This window comes from Falco punctatus (assembly GCF_963210335.1).
Source record: "Falco punctatus genome assembly, chromosome: 4".
Taxonomy (NCBI): Eukaryota; Metazoa; Chordata; class Aves; order Falconiformes; family Falconidae; genus Falco; species Falco punctatus.
Window position 1 is genome coordinate 45,488,401 of NC_137583.1, and position 16,011 is coordinate 45,504,411.

At 59.1% G+C, this 16,011-nt stretch overlaps 2 protein-coding genes across 6 annotated transcripts; one reads left to right on the top strand and one right to left on the bottom strand.

Annotated features, from left to right (window-relative positions):
* Window positions 1-701: 701 nt before the first annotated feature.
* Window positions 702-5,036, top strand: LRRC25 (leucine rich repeat containing 25). 3 transcript variants are annotated; one of them, XR_013927392.1, is made up of 3 exons: window positions 702-1,938; window positions 2,703-4,024; window positions 4,207-5,036. XR_013927392.1 is itself a non-coding variant. In XM_080382677.1 (3 exons), the coding sequence occupies exons 2-3, from the start codon at window positions 1,019-1,021 to the stop codon at window positions 2,821-2,823; spliced, it is 1,041 nt and encodes a 346-aa protein (XP_080238803.1). In that variant the 5' UTR covers window positions 703-869; window positions 1,001-1,018; the 3' UTR covers window positions 2,824-5,036. The 3 variants fall into 3 exon arrangements, 2 of the variants coding, with proteins under 2 accessions (XP_080238802.1, XP_080238803.1); XM_080382677.1 differs by having other exon boundaries at window positions 703-869; window positions 1,001-1,938; window positions 2,703-5,036; XM_080382676.1 differs by having other exon boundaries at window positions 2,703-5,036.
* On the bottom strand, window positions 4,910-14,619 carry GDF15 (growth differentiation factor 15). 3 transcript variants are annotated; one of them, XM_080382680.1, is made up of 3 exons: window positions 14,343-14,619; window positions 6,900-11,782; window positions 4,910-6,191 (listed from the first exon to the last, which is right to left on the bottom strand). In XM_080382680.1, the coding sequence occupies exons 2-3, from the start codon at window positions 7,210-7,212 to the stop codon at window positions 5,398-5,400; spliced, it is 1,107 nt and encodes a 368-aa protein (XP_080238806.1). In that variant the 5' UTR covers window positions 7,213-11,782; window positions 14,343-14,619; the 3' UTR covers window positions 4,910-5,397. The 3 variants fall into 3 exon arrangements, with proteins under 3 accessions (XP_080238806.1, XP_080238805.1, XP_080238804.1); XM_080382679.1 differs by having other exon boundaries at window positions 6,900-13,172; XM_080382678.1 differs by having other exon boundaries at window positions 6,900-14,619.
* Between the last annotated feature and the right edge of the window lie 1,392 nt (window positions 14,620-16,011).

Consider the following 16,011-nt stretch of genomic DNA (forward strand, 5'->3'; position numbering starts at 1 on the left):
AGACGTGGGGAACACTGGGATGGGGACACGGCCACACACCCACGCACGGAGCCCTCCCGCCCCAGCCCTGGGGTCCCCTCTCGAGCAGGGGGTCCCTCCCACAGGGCGCCGCAGGCAGAGCCCCTGGAGGTGCTGAGACCCCCGGGGGCCCGATCCTGCCTGCGTGGGTTAATTCCACCAATACCTCATGGAGACCCTGAAAGCCACCCCCCGCCCACCGCTTCATGGGGCCCCACGATTGTGCACACGTGTGCATGCAGCTGTGCACGCATGTCCGTGCTGCCGGTGGGCATGTGTGTGCACGTGTGTGCCTAGGGGAGGGGGTGCGTGTGTGAGCACCCGGCATATGTGCGTCTACATGCATGTGCAAACATGTAGCATCGTGTACGTGCGTGTGCCCACACACAGCTCTGGGGGCTGTGGCAGCTGCCGGCTCGGGTGTTCCGGGGGCACTGCGACCGCAGTGTTGGGGTCCCCTGGCTGGGGCTGATATGTGAGGCTGTGGCGATGCTCAGCACCGTGCTGAGCGCAGCCCCCCCCCCAGCCCTGAGCCCCCCCCCCGGGCTCCCCCCAGGTGCTGTGGGCAGGGAGCAGCACCTGGGGTCAGAGCCCCGCAGCACCCCAGGAAAGGGTCAGGGGGCTGGTGGTGGCCAGGGGGTGCTGAGGCGGGGGGTGCTGCCCCCTCCCCCCCCCCCGGCCCCTGCTGATGACAGCTACACCCTAGCAGGGTGACACCGGAGGGTGGGGTGGGACCTGCCTGTTCCTCTTCCTGCACCCAGGCAGAGGCAGCTGGAGCGCAGGCGAGTTGGGCTGCTGGGGCCAGCGGGGAGCTGGAAACCACCCGCCAGGACCCGTGGGTGCCACCCTGGGTGAGGGTGAGAGCAGGGGTGGTGCCAGACTGGGCTGCGCTGGTTTGCACTGGGAGGGAGAAACCGGCATGCTCAGCGGGAACAGGGGGCTGCTCAGGCGGCTCCTGCTGACCCCCCTATTTCCCACCCAGGGAGCTGGCGGAGGGGCCATGGGGCACCCTGTGGCCCCCCTCCCCCTGCTGCTGCTGCTGCTGCTGCTGCACCCCGTGACCACCACGACCCCCGCAGCCCCTGCAGCCCCCTGCTTCCCCGCGCTGCCCGCGGCCTCGGCCGAGCTGGATTTGGCCAACAGAAGCCGGCAGTGCGCCGAGCTGGACTGGGGCCCCTTCCAGCAGAAGAGCCGCTTGTGGCTGAGCCATAACGGCATCGGCGCCCTGAGCCCCTCATCCCACATCGGGCCGGAGCTGCTGGAGCTGGACCTGTCCCACAACCGGCTGCGGGAGCTGCCACCCGCCTTCCTCAGCCGAGCGCGGCACCTGCGGCACCTCCAGCTGCAGCACAACCAGCTGCGGCAACTGCCCGCCGGCTTCTTCGCCAACGCCACGGCTCTGCAGATCCTACGCTTGGAGGGCAACCCCCTGCCCGCCGTGCCCCCCACCGCCTTCCAGGCCAGCCTGCAGCTCCTGGCTGTGCCGTGCCGCTGCGACGTGGTGGGCACCATCCTGGCACCCTGCACCTGCTCCGGGTGCGCGGCACCCCAGTGCCACTGCCTCACCGCCCATCACAGCTTCGTCAATGTCACCGATTTCCACCGCCAGCAATGCCGGCACAATGTGGGGCTGGTGGCCGGCCTGGCCGGGGCTGCCACTGGTGTGGCTGTGCTGGTGCTGGGCACCGCTGCAGTTTGTTACTGGCGGAGGAAAGCAGCCACTGGTGCTGCCAGCGTGGGGTGGGGTAAGTGGGAGCCCGCCGGAGCCCACGGGCAGCCCCGCTACATCAGCCGGGCCATGGAGACTGGCACCACCGATGCCACTGCTGCGCTGGACTATGAGAATGTCTTTGTGAACCCCTGCACCGTGCCGGCCGCCGTGCCAGGCTGGATGCCCAGGTGGCAGGAGGAGCAGCACAGGTGAGGCTCCAGCACAGGGACTGGCTGCTGGGCGCGACCCATCCCCTCCCCTGCTGTGCTGTACCATGCCACCTTGTCCCACGCTATCCCATGCCATCCCATCCCTTCCACGGTGTGCCATCCCATCCCATCCCACCCCATCCCATCCCGTGTCATCCCGTGTCATCCCATCCCATCCCGTGCCATCCCATCCCGTGCCATCCCATCCCATCCCGTGCCATCCCATCCCATCCCATCCCATCCCATCCCATCCCATCCCATCCCATCCCATCCCATCCCATCCCATGCTGTGCCATCCCGTGTCATTCTGTGTCATCCTGTGCCATCTCATCCCATCCCATCTTGTCCCGTGCTGTGCCATGCCATGCCATGCCATCCCATTCCATGCTGTGCCATGCCATGCCATCCCATTCCTTCCCATCCCATCCCATGCTGTGCCGTGCCATGCCGTGCTGTGCCATCCCTTCCCATGCCATGTTGCCTGGTGCCATGCTGTCCGGTCCCGTGCATGCCATCCCTCCCCACCCCACCCCACACAGTGCCACCCCGTGCTATGCTACCCCATGCAGTGCCACTCATGCCACCCCACGCTGTCCCACCCCACCATCCCCAAGGCCCAGGCGCTTGTCAGGGCTGAGCCCTTTCCCCCCACCCGCACCCCCAGAGCCCCCCCATGGCGTTTGCTCCCCCATTAGGGACCAGCCACCCTGAGCCCCCCCACTGCCTGGGCACGGTGCGGGGTGCCACCCCTCTGTCCCTCCCAGCCCCCAGGTCCTGGAGGACGATGATTATTTCCTGGAGAGCGAGGCCAGCCCCGGGGACCAGCCCATCTACGCCAACACGCAGAGCGCCAGCGAGGACATCTACATTGTCCCCGACAAGTGAGGGGCCGGGGGGCCGGGGGGGTGAACCTCTGGCTCCCGCTGACGCTTCTCCCCAGGACTTTCCCTGGTGCCCCCCCAGCCCAGAGGGGACGGGGCTGGGTGCTCCCCATGGACGTTGGCTCCGTGGATGTCCCCACGGTGGGGACAGGGACACATGTGGTCCCCACACACACATCCTGCTAGGGACGCCTTTTTCAGGGGTGGGTGTTTGTGACACCCCCCATCCCCCTGCTTCTCCCCGGTTCCCACTGTAGGGTGAGGGCTGAGGGCCAGAGCTTCCTCCCCGGGGCCGGTGGCCTCCGACCGCAGGGACACCTCAGCGCAGCATCCGCCGCCATCTGGCGTGTCCGGCCTGAGCGGGGCCCTGGGGTGACCACGGCGTTTGGTTCCTCTTCCCCTTTCGGCTGCTGATGGAGAGTGTCAGGGTGCATGTGCCCTTGGGGACATGCCAGCCGTTGGGGACTTCTGGGTACTGGGACCACCCTCCCCGCTGTCACCTTCACCCCTCCTTTTTCCTGCTAAATCTGCCCGTTTGGGGAACAAAAGGGAAAGTCCCTAATTTGAATGCTCTTAGCAAGATCCCCGAGCCCCACGCTGCTAGGCTGTGCACCCCGAGGGGACCAGTAGCCTGGGGACATGGGGACCCCACGGCTTGTCCAGGTCCCCTGAGCTCTGACCCTTGTGATGCTCCACCATGCCCCATTAAATGGTTTAATTACCTTAAATGACCCATGTAGCTGGTGGTCTGCTGGGAGCCCTGGGCAGGACATGGTGGAGGGGGGGAGGGGCTGCCCCAAGGCTGGTGTCACCCCCGGGCTGGATTGGTCCCTCTGGCAGCAGTGGGGTGGCACCAGTGGAGCAGAGCCGGGGTTCGTTATCTCTTAATGGCACTGACAGCCCCACTTACGGGCGTCGGGAGCTCTGGGGTGTCTGTAAACATTAACCTGAAAGAGCTGAGTGAGGTGGGGGGTCCCTGGGGAACCTGTCTGCAGCTTAAAAAGCCTGTGTCCCCAGAGCGGGGGTCCCAAGGGACCAGGACCATCAAGGACAGGTCCCAAGGACCCTCGAGGATAGGTCCCCAGAGCCCGTGTCCCCTGACTGGGGGTCCCAAGGGCCCTCAACGGCAGATCCCCAGAGCCTGTGTTCCCAGAGTGGGGGTCCCAAGGATCCAGGACCCTTGAGAACAGGTCCCCAGAGTGGGGGTCCCAAGGGCCCTCGAGGACAGGTCCCTAGAGCCTGTGTCCCCATACTAGGGGTCCCAAGGGACCAGGACCATCAAGGACAGGTCCCCAGAGCCTGTGTCCCCTGTGTCCCCAGACTGGGGGTCCCAAGGGACCAGGACCCTCGAGAACAGGTCCCCAGAGCAGGGGTCCCCAGAGTGGAGGTGGCTGAAGTCCAACTCCCTCAAGTCCCTGTCCCCAAGAGTGGACATCCCCATAGCTTGTGTCCCTCAAGCCCTGGTCTGCAAAGACCCTGTCCCCAGCATCGAGGTCCCCATATCCCACGTTCCTCAAGCCCAGGTCCTCACCAGGAGCTGCCAAGGGGCCGGGCAGCCAAGGACACCCCCAATACATGCTGGAAGAGGGGACAGGACAGAGAGGAGCTGTGACCAGCAGAGCCACCCTATCCAGCTGTGCTGAGTCCCTTGGGGACACGGTGTGGGCCACACACCTCTGCAGCGACAGAGCCCAGGGGAGCCGGGGTTTCCCCCACCCCTTGGTGCCCGTAGGGTTCCAGAGCCGGAGGTACCTGGAAATCGGGCAGCAGCATTCCGGATGGATGTCCCGCCTGGCGGGGTCAAGGCTGTGCCCAGCACCCACCTCAAGGACACAAACAACTCAAAGGTCTCTGGGAGCATCGCCCAGGCATTACTCACCACCGGCAGCAGTGGCAGGGAGGGGATGGGGCTGGCCCGGCCCCGGAAAACCATAAGGATTTACTGGCAAATCCATATGGAGTCAGTTCCCGGCCACTTGCAGAGGGGGAACTGAGGATCCGAGCTATGGGACCCCCGGCCAAAGGTGACCCGGAGACCCCCAGCTGGTTGTATGGGAGGTGCAGCCAGCATCCCTGATAGCATCACCCTGTTCATTTACATTATTACTTTATTTCTGTTTTATAGAAATATACTAAATACAAATACACACACACACACAAAATCTTTCCTGAAAAAGTATTTTGTTATAAAAGACAATAAATTAGCAATAAATAAGAGGGTGGTATAAATAAGTCTCTAAGCAGAGAAGAGACAGTGCTCAGACCTGGCGTGGTCTGCAGCCACCTGGGGACACCCACACCCACCCATTTGGGCTCTGCCTGGTGGGAAGGAGCCACCAATCAAATAAAATATGGTTTTAAATAAAGGAAGAGAGGGGGAAATAAGTTACTGTGGCCTGTGGAGGGGGGTTCACTGCCAGACACCCTGGGGTTGAGCCAGACAGTGGAGCCGGGGCCAGCACGGAGGCATTTTGTGCCACAGGGTCTGGGTTTTGGGATGCCGGATCTGCTGGGAGATGGGCAGGCTCTGCCCCATCCGGCTGGTGACAGGTCCTGGGCTGAGCCAGAGGTGATGCCGTCAGGCACAGTGGCACCTGGTAACCAGCATGTCCTCAAAGAGGGTCGAGACCAGCCTGCCCTCGCCGTCGTAGTGCATCAGCACCATGGGGTCGTAGCCGGCAGGGACACAGCAGGGCGGTGGGGTGGCTTTGGAGAGGGAGTGCATGCGGGCTTTGATCTGGGCGTGCATGCTGGCGGGCTTGTAGTTGTGGGGACAGGAACCTTCGCAGAACCTCATGTAGTAGCTGTTGGGGGCAATGACCCAGTCCGACCAGCCGATGTCCTGGAAGGAGACCTTGAGTGACTTGAGGCAACACTTCCCATCGCTCTTCCTGCACTCTTCCTCCAGCCCCCGAGCTCTCCGGGCCCCCCGACCTCTGGTCTCATGGGTTTCCACCTCCAGCACCAGCGTCTCGCCCCCCACGGTGGCCAGCAAGGCTGAGACATTGGCTGTGAAGGCCAGCTCCAGGTGCAGGGTGTCCTCAGGACCAGCAGCCCAGGGCCGGACAGCTGCCGTGAGGTCCAGGCTCAGGGTGTCACGGTCCAGCTCTTGGCTGCGCAGGAGCTGGGGGGTCCCGTGAGCCCCCCCCAGTGTGTAGATGTTGACCTGAGGGGACACCGAGGCATCAAGTAGGGACATGTCACGGGAGGACAGGGATGGCTTGAAGAGTTTCAGCTCCGCCTGCACCACCTGGAGCTGCCGGTGGAAAGCCTCCGTGCGGGAGAGGAGGAGATGGTAGCGGTAGGGACCGCAGGGGTCCTGGTCTCCCGGGGGGTCCTGGTGTTCCCAGGGGATGTCCAGCCAGCGCAGCACTGCAGGGACAGGAAGGGCAACTGGTGTAAGAGACAGCAATCCCCCCCGGCGGCCAAGGCTCGTGACCAGCTCCTGTCAGGCAGCCAAACCGCTGTCTCTGGGGAATCACCCAAATCCTGAGGGATGCTGAGGCCAGGGAGATGCGGCCCCGTCCTCAGCCCCAGATCACTCGGGACCCACCATCTCCAGGGACCACCCCCCGACCAGAGGATCTTGCTGAGGGGCGGCAGCTGGTACCCGAGCCGGTGCCCCAGAACCTGTTGTGGTGACCCCCACCCCCCACCCTGGCTGTCCCCCCCCCCAGCCCAAGCAGCAGGAGCTGAATATTTCCCAAAATCCCACCAGATCCAGAGGAAACCTCAAATGAGGCTGAAGCCAGGGCACCTCTCACCTCCCCTCCGCTCACCCCCAAGCCACCTCCAGCCCCGCCCTGAGCACCCACAGCTGCCACTGTGCTGATCAAAGCTTTCATGCCAAATTTCCTGGATTTTGTGATTTTAAGCAAAACAGCTCAAGCTGTGGCTCCTCCCCACTGCTGGGGCAAGGGAAGTAGCTGGGATAAGGATGACCACGGCCGCCGGGATTCATGCCCGGTCATGTCCCGGCACATGCCCAGGCAGCCTGGCTGACATGCCCGAGCAGGGACACACGCGTGTGCGCCCAGGGGACAGGGGCTGTGGGATGCGCAGGGAGCCACGGCCACTCACGCTTGGGGGTCAGGCGATGCAGGCGGCTGGTCCCGGGCACAGCTCCCTCCTCCTCCCGGCTCCAGTTCCCCATCAGCTCAGACACTTTCTGCTGGTACAGCCGCTGCGCTCTCTGGATGCTCTCCTGGTCCAGCCGGTGCCGGATCACGGGGGGAGCGGGCATCCCCAGCCGCTCCAGGATCTGCTTTTTGATGGCTTCCAGCTGGAGTCTGTCCTCATCCCACGCGTGGGGCCTCAGCTCCACACTGGTGAGCAGCAGCAGGAGCTGGAAGCAGGTGAGGGCAGCACCGACATCCCACGGTGCCCTCGGCATCGTGCAGGCAGCCGGCAGCGCCGGGGGAATTTATCTACAAAACCTCTTGCGCAAAGGCTGGACGTGCAGCTCCCAGCGATGCTTCCAAGGGAATGAATGAAGTGGACCAGACCCGATTTTATAGGAGCCGAACTTTGCCCGCCCTCTGTCCCCCCTCCCTGTCCCAGGCTGCTGGCGGGTGATGCCAGAGTAAACACCCAGTAGGAATTTCTCCTCTGCCCGGGATGTTGGACAGGAGCTCTGACGGTGCTGGGGTCAGGTGATTTACAAGCTGGTTTGTAGCTGTGGAGGTGAAAAATATGTAATACTTTTTCCTCAGGCACAAAGATTTCCCTTGCACTTCCCGTTCTCCCCACAGATCACTGTGCCAGCCCGTGGCTGGGGCGATCCCCCTTGCCTCCCCCGCTCCATCAGTGAGGGGCAAGTGGCCGTGGGCAACGTCTGATGACCTGCGAGGTGGCAGAGCAGGTGGCAGGGGGTGATGGAGAGAGGATGATGTGCAGGCAGGTGAGCACTGTGGGCAGCATTGCGTGCGGCTTGTCCATCCCTGCATCCTCAGCTGCCTTCTCTGTCCTTCACCACGCGGCGGTGCGTTACGGCATGGGGCTGAGCCGGGCACTCGGCCCATGCCCTAAAACCCCTCCGAAGCAGAAGCGGAGCGGGGAAGCAGCAGCCGGTCAGCCCGTCTCATACCGGCGCATACAGGGAGGAGGGAGCGGATCAGCGTTGGACTTTGTCCTACCAAACTGGCTGATGACACCACAGCCCAGCTTGTGGCAGCGGCTCCTCCGTGCAGCCGGTGTGGCACGTGCCCTGGGTCCAGTCCTTCCTGAAGCAACCGTGGCTGGGGTTACATCATCCCTGGGAAGTCCAAAGCTGGTTGGGATGGAGCTGGGCACGCCGGGATGGCATGGATCCAGCAGGGCCACGTGCGGTGGGAAGTGCCGTGCCAGTCCAGGGCTGCCCGCATGCCAGGGAAGAGAAAACCCACGGTGGGAACAAGCCACCAAGGCTGGAATGGGGCCACCCGCCTCTCGCCTTCTCTTAAGGGATGCTTTGACCAACAAGCGTGAGCAGAGGGATGAGAAAGCCCTGGTCAGATGAGGCAACGGGCAGGTCCCCCCGGCGCCGGCCGGGGCAGGCGAGGCCATCCCCAAATGTCCTGAAGTCGAGCCAAGTGCCTGGTCTTTAACTGTGCTCCCACCACAGGATGAACGTGCTTACAGTAATCCCATGATTTGTGGCTGTTTATCCTCTGCTCCTCCTCAGGAGCCAGCCCCAGCGTTACTCCTGCCTTTCTCACCCAGTTTCTTGAGGGGTTGCCTGAGGCAAAACCCAGACCGAGCGTTTCAACCTAGAACGCTCGAAAGGAGAATTCTGTCAGCACAAGGAGGAGCGGCGTCACGTGAAGGGGATCGCCTGGCTCCAGCTGTTCTGCTCTGGATCCATCCTTGTGGAGGGATGGATGAAGAGGGGGCAGAGGAGCCCACCCCGAGACCTTGCAACACATCACCCTGCCTTTCTCTGCCCAGGGCCACCAGCTTGGAGAGAAACCTCATGTGTGGCTCACACGGGAGCATATTTCCACAGGCAGCTGGTCCAGGCATGGCTCCTCAGAGGGTGCTTTCATTCCAGCTGGAGCTGCGGGATCCCTAGGGGTTTTCCAGGAACACCAAGCCCCTCTGTGATCCCCTCTCCCATCCGCTGGGATGATTGCAACCCTTCAGCCCCCCTCCCCCCAATTCAAGGAAGAAGGGAGAAGGAGCATCACCCCAGGAGGATCACAGACCTCCAGGTAACACCACACCACCCCCTCCACCCCAATCACCTTTGGGTCCCCAGCAGGTGTCAGCCTGGCCACCAGCACCCACCACCATCTGCGAGGTGCCAACCACGCTTGTCCAAAGCCAAAGCAGAGCTGCGCAACATGTCTGGGTGCAGGAAGAGGCCCTGACTTACCAGCAATCACATTGCCCAGCCCTTGAGCAAGACCCAGCAAACCCCTAAATCCTGAAGTTCTGCTTTTGCAAGGCATTTTCTAACTGTAGGCGCACTGCGTGGTACGAGCCCCATCCACGAGTGACGCACAGTGGGTCGTGCTCAGAGAGCATCAAAGTTTGCCGAAGCCGGATGTTTTCCCCCAAAAGGCGCCAGCCATGGAAGTTGGAGATTTACAGTCCAGCAACAGCCGTAAAACTTGTGTTTTAAAAGCAGCAGTTGTGAATGCCGAGTGACCTGTTATGAAATATCCCAGCGTGTCCTCACCAGCCTGCAAGATGCGATTGCACAGCCTCAGCTCCAGGCGTAAACAGTATCCCACATTTCCTCTGGTCCTCGCTGGGCTGTTAGCGCATCATCTTTTGCATCAGAAGGTCAGGTTAATCCAATGCCTCTTCCCAGCAGGATGCGGGTTTCTTGCCGGTTAATGCATCCTACGTGTATCCCTTGGCAAGGTACAACTGCAGCGCAGCTCTCACCCACCTGGCACGGATCTAGAGCAGCGATCAACAGGAGTGCTTGGCCATGGGACTGCCAGTGGCCGGTGACTCCCGGAGCTCGGAGGGGCTGGGAGTGAGGAGGAGCCGATGTCCTGGCACCGGCACTCCTCTGTGCGTGGTGAGCAGGAGAGGAACTGGGATTTTTGGTGATTAGAACATCACATGGAGGCTAGCAGCTGGAAAGGCTGCTAGAAAGTCAGGGAAAAGCTCAGAGCATGCACTGCTGAGCCTGGAAAGATGTAAATAATCTTTTTGCCTTCTCACAGTCTCCAGACAAGAGGTGGTCGGTGGGGAGCATGGTGGGGGACATGGCAGATGCTTGCTGCCATCCCCAGAGCCACCTGCAGCTCCCAGCTGAGCCAGCACCAGGGAAAGAAGCCACGTTGCAAACGCTGACATTAAACGCCAAAAGAAACAAAAAGGGGAACATAAGCATTAGTCACTTCCCCGTGAAACACCAGCTGACCGCAGCCCTGAACTTGAACCAACTCAAGCAGGGCTCAGGGCAGGACCAGAGAAGCTCCCAGCACCGTGCTGGACTGCAGGATGAGCCCCAGACTGGCCATGTGCACCCAGGGTTTCGTGGCTCCTCAAATGCAATTGCTTCCTCACCTCGATGCGATCGCGGCCGGGGGGCTGGCTCCGCTCTGTTGCCCCTGCAGCTCCCTCCAGCCCCGGTGGTGGGATGCTGATGGGGGTGAGCACAGCTGAGGGTGCTCCAGAGGGCTTTGATTCTCCAAAACGTGTGAGATTTCCCAGCAGCTGCTTGCACTGTGTGCTTGCAGAAACCTCAAGTTATTTTTGTAGCATTTGTTATCGCAAGCAGCAGGAGGGGAAGTGCTACCCTCCAGATTTTAGGTCTACCAGTTCTTGGTGACTGCTGGGCTGAAAAGGTGCCAAGAGCCTCTGATGAAAGCCAGAGTCCACGAGGAACGGCGCGCATGAGCCCTGGGACTGAGGTTACAGCATCCCATCATCCAGAGCATCCCACTGGAAGGCAAATGGTGTTGGCCTGGGTGCTCCCCATGACCTACAGGACCTCCCATGCTCCCTGAAAACACTCAGGTTGAGTAAGTTGGATAAGTAAGGTGGATGTTGGAGGGGGGATATTTCCTGCAAACTACTGCAAGCAAGGTAGCCAATACTTTTGCACAAAGTATTTTTCAGCCAAGGGCTAAGGGAAGAGCAGTGCAGCTTCCATATCTACTGCCACCCCATGAAGCTCCAAGCAGCCCTTAGGGCTTGGTCTCTAGGGAAGTTGGTAGCTGAAAGCAGCTTCAGCACTTCTGGGAGTAACTCAGGGTGAGAAAACCATCGGTCAAGAGGAGGAACCCAGCCGGCCTCTGAGGTGGTCCATCGGTCACATCATGGACAAAGTTTGTTCCATCCCATCTCATTTCAGGTGTGGAAATGGGCACAGAGGGATGGAAGACAAGGGCTCTTGTAGAAGAATGGCTGCAGAAGCATGGCCTTAGAATCTCTGAAGATCTGCACAATCCAGGCCTAGTATTAGAATAGGCCTGTAATCAGAATTGTACTGAAGTTGCTGTGCTGAAGTTAACAAGAAAGGTAGCCTTGAGCTATTCTTGAATCCTGAGACCAGGTAATTATGTTGTGCCAACAGGCCGTGGCTGTAACAAGATACAGCTGCTGGGAAAGCAGGTGCAGGGCCAAGAAAGATAGGGACCGGTATGGGAATATAGGGAGTAACAAACTACAAGGCTGAAGCACAGCAACACAATTAGCTACATGGATAGAATGCTTATTTTAGTCATGATAACTAGGGGTGTGAGAACCGCGCGTGTTTAGAGACTACTAACCAATTACATTTCTGCTTTACGAATATGCATGTGTATCGGTTCTGTATAAGTAGTGTTAGAAACTAATAAAGTTGAGCAAGATGCATAACTCATATAGAGCGTCTTCTTGACTCCAGCGAGCCCTTCTTCCAACAGGCTCTCCCTCTGCTGCCAGTATGGGACGCTGGAGAAGATGCATCCCATGTTTCCCCAGCACTGGCCACTGTCATGATGAATTGGCAGAGTGGAAGCTGTCTTGACCTTTAGACATTTCTAAATAAAAGACAAACAGGATGGGCCAGGTGAGCAAAAAGCAGCTTTTGCCCCGTCGTGGTGGGAATCACATATTTCTTCCTTTACTGCAAGTTTACAGCATCTGCCAAAAATGAGACTTCTGCTCCACTTGGACAAAGACATTTCTGCCTTGACTGCACACGTGGTCAACGATTAACTTGAATTCCCAGCCCCTTTGGCCTGGAAAGTGCAGGAAATTGCTCCAATCCAACCGCCAAAAATGGAAATCTTGCTTGAGAGACCTTCACTCACTGCCCCAAACACCTTCCTTACAGCAATGCCTTTGGCACAAGGAAGTTCTCCGCTTGCAACGAGCATATTAGGGAGAAATTCTTCCCTGTGAGGGTGGTGAGGTGCTAGCACAGGGTGCCAGAGCAGCTGTGGATGCCCCATCCCTGGCATTGTTTAAGGCCAGGTGTGATGGGCTTGGAGCAACCTGGTCTGGTGGAAGGTGTCCCTGCCCATGGCAAGGAGGTTGGGACTAGATGAGCTTTAAGGGCCCTCCAACCCAACCCATTCCATGATTTTCCTGGAACAGACTCCCCAGACAGATGGATTTAAAGGTAGGGTCTGTCCTCTGGCTAGGATGCTTTACAGCTTGCAATGATATTTCCCATTCGGCAGATACATGGTACCACACCTTGAGAGCATCATCTGCACGAGTAGCAGCCAACAAGCTTGGCCTGGGCAAGATCGAAGTGATGATTATTGAGAAGTAGCTTTAAAAAGAAGTTTTTCCATGGTGTGAGCCTCTTTCTGTTCAAAGAGGGATGCATCCAACCCCTCCAGCATGCTGAAACAGCTCCTCACCTCCATGGATGAGCCAAGAGCACGGTTACAGTGTGTCCTCAGCTCTACCAGAGGCCCTTGGCCACAAATGGGAATGTTTGTCCTCTGCTCCCCCAGGGAAGGCGCCAGGCAGGAGTTCTGCTGCTGGCCCTCACCAGCCCTTGGCCACCACGGACCTGCTGCAACAGGGCTTGGGCTACCTGCTCTCTGAGCCAAGGGAACTGTCCCTGCACTTCCCAACTCTCGGTGCCCATCTCCCATGTTGGAAACATCTCGCCACAGCTCCCACGCAGCAGGTGCCAGTGTTGCCTGAACTCCCGAATTACCAAACTCTGATTTAGTGCACAAAGTTTAGGTCAAGCTGACCCACCTTCTCAAGCCATTAAATGAGTCACTCTCTCAAGCACCCACCATCTCTAGTCATCAAAACTGATGAATTAAAGGACTTCTAATCAAGGGAGCAAAACCTGGGAAACGAGATAACGGTAAGAACCCCATTAATGTAAATTATGCAGAAACAAACCTCCAAGTGAGGAAGTTCTGGCCGCAAGAGGAGACAAGCTGATAAGGTGTTGTTATCCTCAGCAAATTAGTTGAAAGTAGGACCAAGGTAATTGTGGCAATGGGAGATTGCACCTCCAACTCAAACAGCCCCCCCAAAAGAGGGCAAACCCCCCGCTTGGGGAGCATGCGGACCTGGTAAAAAGCTTCAGCAGTGCTGAGGGCACGTACTAATCTGCATTAGAAACTTGTAAACAATCCTGTGCGTGAATGAAAACGAATATGTCATGCACTACGAATATGCAAGTACTGTGCTGTATGTAATGTTTACCCTTGAGTAGCTTGGGGTGCATGTTAGGAGGAAAAATCCGCACCACCCCCCCCCCCCCCCCAGCACTGCCAGAAACCACTGTTGGCTTTTGAAACTATTATTTGGTTTGGAGAGTTTTCCTGGTTACAATTTTTGGCCCCACCAGGAAGGTGCCAAAACAATCAGGAATTGCCACTTCAGAGTTGAACTAATGTCAGCAAAGAGATGTGAGGCAGGGATTAGCACTGGACAAAGCAGAGAACCCACTACTTGTTGCACAGACACAGACTTCTCATCCAAACACCATCTTTTTACAGGTGCTACCAGGTCAAAGAAAAGCAGATCCCGGTAATTTGGTGAAGGAAAGTGCTCATCCAAATGAGGATGTTCACAGGACACCACAGTCCCCTAAAACCACAGAGCATCAAAGCAGGCAGCCCAAGGAGCAGGAGAAATCGGGACTGTCATCTCTTACTGTTGAAGTCATTTGATGCTGAATTCTCCTGCTTATCACCCATTGCTCAGTCAGTTGCGGTCTTGTGTAGACCTCTTTCCTCCACAGCTACCCCCAACAAATCATTTCTTGGTCCCTTTTATTTCTACCTTCATCCCCCTCCTTCACCTCACCTTGGTGGTCCACGTGGGCTGCACGTCCCGAGCCACAGGACGGCCCCCCAGGCCCACTCCGGCAGGGCACAACCCGCATGTCAGAACCGTCCAGGCACTGCTCCCGAGGCGAATGTGCCAGGAAGGCATTCTGGTGCTGGCCCTCACCCTGCCCTGGTAGCCATGTGAGGGACACACAAAACTTGGGCTACCTCATTGCTGGGCCCAGAAAACGTGCCCCCCCCCATCCCTTACGCACTCAAACAGTAGAACCATCCAGTCACTTCGCCTATGGAGAAGGTGCCAGGAAGGAATTCTGTCACTGGCTCTCACCTTGCCTTGGTAGCCATGTGACTACCGCAACAAAACTTGGGCTACCTCATTGCTGAGCCCAGGAAACGGTCCCGCCGTCACCTTCACACTCTGTTGGAGCCCAACTCCAACAACCATCCAGCCATTGTTCCCCCAGAGAAGGTGCCTGCAAGGAATTCTGCCGCGGGCCCTCCCCTATACCCTGGTAGCCATGTGACTGCCACCAACGCTTGGGCTCCCTGCTTTCTGAGCCCACAGACCGGTATTCCCCCCGCCACCCGCCGCCGGGCAGCCAGCCCAGCCCAGCCCAGCCCAGCCCGATCCCATAGAGTGCCGCCCCTGGAGGACTGACGGGCACTTCCGGCGGCCTGGAGGACCGCCGGCCCATAGAGCGCGACTTCCGGAGGACTGAAGGGCAGGGGCAGGGGCAGGCCGGCTGAGGGGCGGCGGGCCCTGTGTTTTGCGGGGCCGCGAGGCGGCAGCTCCCGGCCTGTCGCGGTCGTTCTGCGGCTGCCAGGGCCCGGGGAGGGCTAGCAGCAGGACGCCTGCCTGGTGCCTTCCCTGCCGGAGCACTGCCTGGGCGCTTTCAGTCTGGGCGTTGTGCTCTGTGAGAGCGAGCGGGCGGGGGCCATGCTGCGGCACAGGGCGGGCCCAGCCCGGGGGGTCCACACCGCGGCCATGGCTGCCAAGGGAGGGGAAGGGCCAGCGAGGGAATTCCGTCCTGGCACTTTCGGTGTGGGAGCAGTCGCTGGACGTGTATAGCTTTGAAGCTGGCCTCCATTAGAGCGGCCAAGCACAGGGACCGTTTCCTTGGCTCAGAAAGCAGGGAGCCCCAGGTTTGTTGTGCCACATGGCTACCAAGGGAAGGTGAGGGCCAGCACCAACATTCCTCCCTGGCACCTTCGGTGTGGGAGCAGTTGCTGGGTGTTTCCAGTGCACGTTTGGGCTCTGTTAGAGTGTGAAAGCACAAGGACCATGCGACAGCGAGGGAACCATTTTCTCGCCTCAGAAAGCAGGGAGCCCAAATTTTGTTGTGGCAGTTCCATGGCTACCAAGGGAAAGTAGGGCCAGCAACAGAATTCCTTCCTGGCACCTTCTCCAAGGGAGCAGTGGCTGAATGCTTCCAATGTTCAAGTGGGCTGCGTTAAGAGTGTGAACGCACAAAAACTGCAGAAGTGAGGGGACCGTTTTCTTGGCTCTGAAAGCAGGTAGCCCAAGTTTTGTTTATGTCAGTTATATGGCTACCAGCGCAGGGTGAGAGCACTTTGTCCAGGGGAGCAGTCGCTGGACATTTCCAATGTTCAAGTTGAGCTCCATTAGAGTGCAAAAGTGAGGGGAGATATATTTTTTTCTTGGCTCAAAAAGCTGTAGTTTTGTTGTGACAGTCACACAGCTAGCAAGGCAAGGTGGGAGCCAGCAAAAGAATTCCTTCCTGGCACCTTCTGTGTGGGAGCAGTGGTTGGACATTTTCAGTTTGGGAGCTGGGCTCTGTGAGAATGAGAAACTGAGGGGACCGTTCTGTGGCTCAGAAAGCAGGTGGCCCAAGTTTTGTGGCACCAGTTACATGGCTGCAAAGGGAAGGACTCTTAAGTGCCCAGAGACGGGAGTCCTGGGGTCCTGGCATTCACCCTGAAAATGGTGCTAGAGGCTGGGATCGCAGCAGGAGTGGGCAGAGCCAAGCGTTACAGAA

Excerpts from the sequence above, each read along its gene's own strand:
- LRRC25 (XM_080382676.1), top strand. The coding sequence starts at position 938 with ATGCTCAGCGGGAACAGGGGGCTGCTCAGGCGGCTCCTGCTGACCCCC. Across the intron at positions 1,939-2,702 it reads TGGCAGGAGGAGCAGCACAG|CCCCCAGGTCCTGGAGGACG; the intron begins GTGAGGCTCCAG and ends TGTCCCTCCCAG.
- GDF15 (XM_080382680.1), bottom strand. The coding sequence starts at position 7,212 with ATGCCGAGGGCACCGTGGGATGTCGGTGCTGCCCTCACCTGCTTCCAG. Across the intron at positions 6,192-6,899 it reads GCATCGCCTGACCCCCAAGC|TGCTGCGCTGGCTGGACATC; the intron begins GTGAGTGGCCGT and ends CTGTCCCTGCAG.